This window comes from Coregonus lavaretus, assembly GCF_964263955.1.
Source record: "Coregonus lavaretus genome assembly, chromosome: 37".
Taxonomy (NCBI): domain Eukaryota; kingdom Metazoa; phylum Chordata; class Actinopteri; order Salmoniformes; family Salmonidae; genus Coregonus; species Coregonus lavaretus.
Window position 1 is genome coordinate 12,145,127 of NC_140024.1, and position 6,576 is coordinate 12,151,702.

A 6,576-nucleotide genomic window follows, 5' to 3' on the forward strand; every position below is an offset into this window, starting at 1 on the left:
TTCCTCATAGAGGATGATGTCATCCTCCTGAGGAGGATGAGCTGGCCAATCAGCGGTCTACTCGCATGAATATTTTTTATAACCTGTATATGCCCACACCATCCTGTTGTTGGGGTACGCCCACACCATTCCAACACAGAAAAACTGCTTTTTTAACATACTTAATTTTTAAAAAATTGGAAGGAAAACTCTTTCACTCAAATTGTAATTAATTATAGGTCATATTTAATAGAAATCTGGAAACAATGGACAGTTACTTTAACGCATAGGAAGTCCCACCTAGTTAACAATTTGTATCCCTATAATGCAAAAGGCGGTGACCGACTTGACAAAAGTGATCTGCTCGAACGCGCCCATTCTATATACTGACAAGTGTACGGTCTTGAAAAACCGGAGTTATTGAAAATTGCGGGTGGGGCAACGCGGATGTCTAGAGATTATACTATACTGAATTCGCCTCTTTCTCTATGGTTTCCGAGATTATTACAAATACCAACGAACTGATTTACAGACAAATAGGCTTTGAAATAGCCTTCATTTCAAATTCTTTGGAGGAAAACCGGAACGTAAGCCTACAGTTAAATTAGCTCCGAATGTATGGATTCTGTCGTGACGTTGGTTGTGTACACTGTCAAGACAGATGATTTATTCGGAGCTACTGTCAAAGATAATACAATGTTAACGTGTAGCCTAATATTATGATGTAAGATAGGTTTCTCATCGGCAAAATCTATAGAATTTGAAAATGTCCTACCGTTCAATACTTTTATCGGAGAAAAAAAGTATTTATCTCAGAATGAAATATGATACTGTATTACGTAACGTAATCAACCTTTTGACATAAAAAGTTGTCTAAACTTTAAGGTAGGGCTAGAAAACAAAAACGTAGGCTTCACTATCAAGCCTGTTTTAATTCTTCTCATGTCAAAACATAATTTTATTTGGTTTATTTACTCCTTATTTTTGTATATTTCAGGTACAATTGATGCATGCTTGTGTGAAGCAGCTAGTGAAGATGTGTCTCTATGGTATCTTCATTGCTACCCTGTTGACAATCTCAATTCCTGCTGTCCATGGTGGGAAAGTCCTGGTGTTTCCTCAAGAGGGCAGCCACTGGGTCAACATGAAGGTCATTATTGAAGCGCTGCATTCAAGAGGTCACAGTGTGTCAGTAATACGGCCATCAGACAGCTGGTACATCAAGGAAACCTCCCCTCACTACAGTTCAATTACAATTGATATTCCAGGTGGAGCTGATGAGGAATTCTTTAGCTCATTTGTGTCAAGACAAATACAGATAAAGAGAGAGGGAAAGTCTGCTTGGACTCGTTTTAGTTTGGACATGGAGTTGAAGGACAGATTTTCTGAAATGCACCGCAAAGTGTGTGAGATGGTAATCCAAATGTTAGAGAATAAACAGTTGATGCAGTCTATTAGAGAAACCAAGTATGACTTGGTTCTGACAGACCCAGCAAATGGGGGAGGCGTTGTGCTGGCGCACCATTTAAATGTGCCCCTTGTTTTCAATGTTAGATGGACAGTACATGGTGAGGGTCATTTTGCTATTGCTCCCTCTCCGCTATCTTATGTTCCATTTCCTGTTGCAGAGTTAACAGACAAGATGAGTTTTTTTGAGCGAGTCCATAACTTCCTTGTTTATGTCATCAGGCAGCATCTGTACAGACAGACAGTGGGACCTCATTATTCCGCTTTGGTTAGTCGTTACTTTGGTCCTGGGGTCGACTACTTCTCATTGTTTCAAGCTGCTGATCTTTGGCTCATGAGAGTTGACTTTGTGTTTGAATTCCCTCGTCCCACAATGCCTAATGTTATCTATATGGGAGGGTTCCAATGTAAACCTGCCAAGCCTCTTCCCCAAGAACTGGAGGGGTTTGCTCAGAGTTCTGGGGAGCATGGAGTCATTATCATGTCTTTGGGGACTTTAGTTGGACAGCTTCCACATGATATAGCTGATGCGATAGCTGATGCTTTTGCCCAACTGCCTCAGAAGGTCATCTGGAGGTACAAAGGAGACAGGCCAGCTACTCTGGGCAACAACACATTACTAGTTGACTGGATGCCTCAGAATGATCTGTTAGGACATCCAAAGACAAGGCTGTTTGTAGCTCACGGAGGAACAAATGGGATTTTCGAGGCTATCTACCACGGTGTTCCAATAGTAGGCCTTCCTCTGGTGTTCGACCAACCTGACAATCTTTCTAGAATGAAAGTGAAGGGTGTAGCAAAGGTTGTGGATTTAGCAACACTAGATAGAAACATATTCTCCCAAGCCTTACAGGAAGTTCTGGATGAGCCGTCCTACAGGATGAACATGCAGAGACTCTCCAGGCTACACAGGGACGTGCCAATGGAGCCCCTGGACACTGCCCTCTTCTGGATTGAGTTTGTCATGAGACACAAAGGTGCTGCTCACCTGCGTACAGAGTCCTACAGAATGCCCTGGTACTCCTACCACTCTGTGGATGTAGTGTTGTTTTTACTGGCTGTTGTGCTACTTATTCTGCTGACTACTTTTGCCATCATCAGGTGTTTATGCTTCAGGATGTGTTGTAGACGAAAAATGAAACATGAATGAAATGATTTGAGAAGGCCATTGTGTATTGGCTTGAATAGCAAAATACCAATGACAAATACAATACATGTTTCATTGAGAAAGCAAAAATGTAAATACATTATTTACTGGCAAGAGAGATTGATACCACTTATTAGCGTAATGGATAGTTGCATACTTGACAGTGATGGATAATAGCGTTGTTTTATTACATCTGCAGATCAAAAGGCACTTGAACATCTGAGCTATCTTTTTTACAGGTGCATGGTAACAGTTGAATAAGATGAGAAAAAAGGAGAAACCCGCACACTGCTCTTGATAGTATCACTGCTCTTCTGAAGGCCTTGAGGTCGATATGTAAAGCTTATTCAAGAGCAGTGATACTATCAAGAGCAGTGTGTGGGTTTCTTATTTTTTCTCATCTTATTACATCTGCAGCCAAAAGCATTTCATATGTATTATATTTGATCATATAAATTATGGCATAACTTCTGTTTTGATAGTCAAGCAAAAGTAATAATATTGTATTCTGCACGTGTTACATCACTGTACAAAAGCCTGAGCTTTTTTCATTAAATAAATAATTTATTTAATAAAAAATGCATTGTACAGACAGACTGTGGGTATGACCAGTTGTTACATTTTAATTTGTCCCTGGTTAAACCTAATATCCAGTGTTACATATGAGATGACACATAACATGACTCCTTTTCAACAGTGCTACATGTACATATTCTGCTTAGTATGAGAGCTATCCTTTTTCTCTGAATAACGTCAACTACTGTATGTAGTTTAGCTGGTCCTGGGTTTGGGCCTGGGACTCAGTGGTCTGGGAGTGATGGGATGGGCCTCACAACAGAATGAGAAGGCCAGTCCAGAGATGTACTCCTCCCAGCCAGGGTAAAGACCAGTCCTTTATTACATACCTTCAGATGGCCAGAATGGGCACCATAGGAAGCAAAGTGTAGCGTAGCCCAGCCCAGCTGCAATATGGCCGTCAGATAGATACTATATGACCTAGAACTGGGTCTGATATTAGTCCAAATGTCTTATGTAGGAAATATACATGAGGTACTGACATCATGAAGCAACAAATTAAAACTGGCTCAACCAGTTAGTATAAAATTGTCTACATGACTGCATAAACTTACTTTTCATTGAAGGCAAGACCATGATATGAGTGTGAGAGTCTGTAAGTGATATGCACATCCCAAATTCCCCCACTGTTGCTTGGCCAAATGCGGTTGATAATAAATGAAAGAAAAGCCTGCACATGGTATACACGTATGTTGCTCTCATGTACATTCCATGGGTGCAGCATGCAACCATGTGTGGCCTTTTCTTTCATTCGTCTCATGACATGCACTCACTCACTGAATGACGGGGTCATTGAAAATGCAAAAGGTAAAAAATAAAAAAGAATCCCACAAAAATCCTTATTTACAAATAGAAAGAGTACTTTCAAATGAAGCTGTCCATTCAGGTAATTTACAAAGTCTCCACACAAGGCATGGGCTATGGCAAGGGCCTCAGAGCCATCAGAACCATCTGAGAGCTGGCTCAGCGGGCAGGCCAGCCAGGTGTGGTGGTGGTGGAGGAGCCTGTCCTCTCACGTCGTCCTGGTTCTCAGAGAGCTCATCCTGAGCACGGTGAGCTCCGCTACGTCTGCATCCTGCATCTCAGAATCCTGCTGGCAGCTCTCTCTGATCACATATACTATGAGTCCCAAACAGATGAATATGAGAAGAAATATACCTATAACCTGATACATCAGGGGGCAGAAATAAAGAGTGAATAAGGTGAATAACATCCTAAATGTGACTGCAATGCATAGGCTAGACTACACCACCCCACATAAGTAGGGCGCTTTGTAACAGGTAAGAGCTGTGCAGTAACATGAGGAGCTAGGGGCCATATGTATCAATAGTTTCAGAGTAGGAGTGCTGATTTAGGATCAGTTTAGCCATTTAGATCTTAATTAATGAGATTACATGGACAGGGGGGACCTGATTCTCGATCAGCACTCCCTCTCTGAATCGCTTGATACATATGGCCCCTAGCTCCTCATTCCACCTCATGTAATGAAACATGTGCATGTAACAATGTAGTATGCATGTGATATGCATGAAAGGAAACTCACCTGAGACACAACAAATAGCTGCTGTGAGCGGAGCATTAGTTCTTGCGTTGTGACGTCTCCCTCACTAGTTGGCTCACACCATTTCTGCGGTGCTGCTTTATCAACTATGACAAATCTGCCCTTCCAGTCTGTCATTGCACAAGCAAAGTACTGGCCATCGAGGAACAACAAGATCAGCCACACGATTGCAGGAACAAAACTGGAAAAAGACTTCCGGCACCACGTATCGCACCTGCATCCTTGAATGATCAGCATCAACGTGAAGGCCATGACAGCAGGAATGATGAAGAAGGCAGATGAAAACACTCCGTTCCATTTAGGATTGCAAGGACACTCAAACTCCAGCTCCACCAGCTTCTCTAGTCCCATGAGGATAAATCCAAAAGCCACATTGGAGACCAGAGGACTGTTGCTAAGTTCATTTTTCAGTCTGGTAAGCCATTGTTGTCTACTTTCCATACTAAATAGACCAAAAAATGTGAGTAGTAGAGGTAAAAAGCCCAACAGAGGGTGTATCGTTGTGAACACATTGGCAACAGTTAAGTGATGCGTGATTAACAGTTCTCATTGGTTTTGAACAAAGGAGGGTGTGTCATCGGCACTGTCCTTTCCCCAGCTGATTGGCTGGTGGGGGAGTTTCAGGTGGGGTTACATTTTAAACGTACTCTTCCACAGATAAACTAGAGGGAGGAGAGTAAAGTGGAGGGAAGTCCAGTTTGTTCTGCTATTGGGTGAGAAGACCAGCCATTTACAATACTTCCTCTAGCACACAAATACTCACAGTGCAATGGCCGACGGATACTGTAGTGCGGCAGATAAATTTAGCCACAGAATCAGAATATGGACAGTACTACTTAAACAGTGTCGCTCAAATGGACATGACATGTGTACTGTATACACACTGACTGAATGGGTTGCCATTGTCTGGCCTTTCATTTATCATAGTGTGTTTTCCACTTGTTTCCAAAAAACATTAATATACCACTTGTTTCCAAAAAACATTAATATACCCATTAAGTATATTAATTTACCCACTGCTAATGTTCACACAACACAATATGCCCAGTATGATTCAGTTGAATTCTATCTTCTATAATGAACCACCAGATGTCGCCCATGTAACACCGCTGCACAGCTCCGGAATACAGGGATTACAGGGAGGCCATGTTAGTTAGGGTCTGTCTGATTGATACACAGTCCAGTACAGTAGCCTGGATTTGCTGTATCCTGGGTTATGTCTTCTGGTCAAATGAGCTGCTATGTGTGGTTCATGGTAGGGTTGTTACCACCAAGTGACCTGTTTCCTATGGATTTACAGTATTATGATGGGGCATGGCATTTGTGAAGATTAAACCATAGCCTATAATTACTTACCCTCAGGCAGATGGTGCATTGATGATTTACCTGAATCCCTTGCAATTATAGCAATTATCAGTGCCTCTATAATTGTCATTGGTCAAGAGGTCTACTCAGAGATAAACCACCTGAAGTGACCACTTTCATTCTCTGTGTGTGTGTGTGTGTGTGTGTGTTTGCGCGCGAGCGTTTGTGGTTGCTCGCGTTTGTGGTTGCTCGCGTTTGTGAAGCTTTCCTGCGCCACATTTCAATGCTAAAATTCCATATGTCAATGGACTGTCTGTCAATAAAAATGATTGACTCAATAAACGTTCAAAATAAATCAAATTGACGTAGGCAATAATTCGTGCATGTTCGGAATGATTGTCAAATGTGCATCTTTATTTTGGGCACTAAAGGGCCTCGTTTCTATGAGCGCAAATGCGCATCGGTCTGCGCATCTATGATCCTTCAGAACTACATCCGTGGACTCTCTCACTGACATCGAAAGACCTCTCCTCCGCAATCC

At 42.0% G+C, this 6,576-nt stretch overlaps 1 protein-coding gene across 1 annotated transcript; it reads left to right on the forward strand.

Annotated features, from left to right (window-relative positions):
* The first annotated feature begins 415 nt into the window (after positions 1-415).
* LOC311111781 (UDP-glucuronosyltransferase 2A1-like) lies at positions 416-4,317 on the forward strand. Its single transcript, XM_084154613.1, has 2 exons — positions 416-566; positions 977-4,317. Exons 1-2 carry the CDS (start codon positions 468-470, stop codon positions 2,594-2,596), a joined length of 1,719 nt encoding a protein of 572 aa, XP_084010739.1. The 5' UTR covers positions 416-467; the 3' UTR covers positions 2,597-4,317.
* Positions 4,318-6,576: the final 2,259 nt, after the last annotated feature.

What these genes read in the sequence shown, in the direction of transcription:
- LOC311111781 (XM_084154613.1), top strand. Translation starts at nt 468, where the DNA reads ATGGTTTCCGAGATTATTACAAATACCAACGAACTGATTTACAGACAA. An exon ending in CTTTGGAGGAAAACCGGAAC is followed by an intron (nt 567 to 976) that starts GTAAGCCTACAG and finishes TGTATATTTCAG; the next exon opens with GTACAATTGATGCATGCTTG.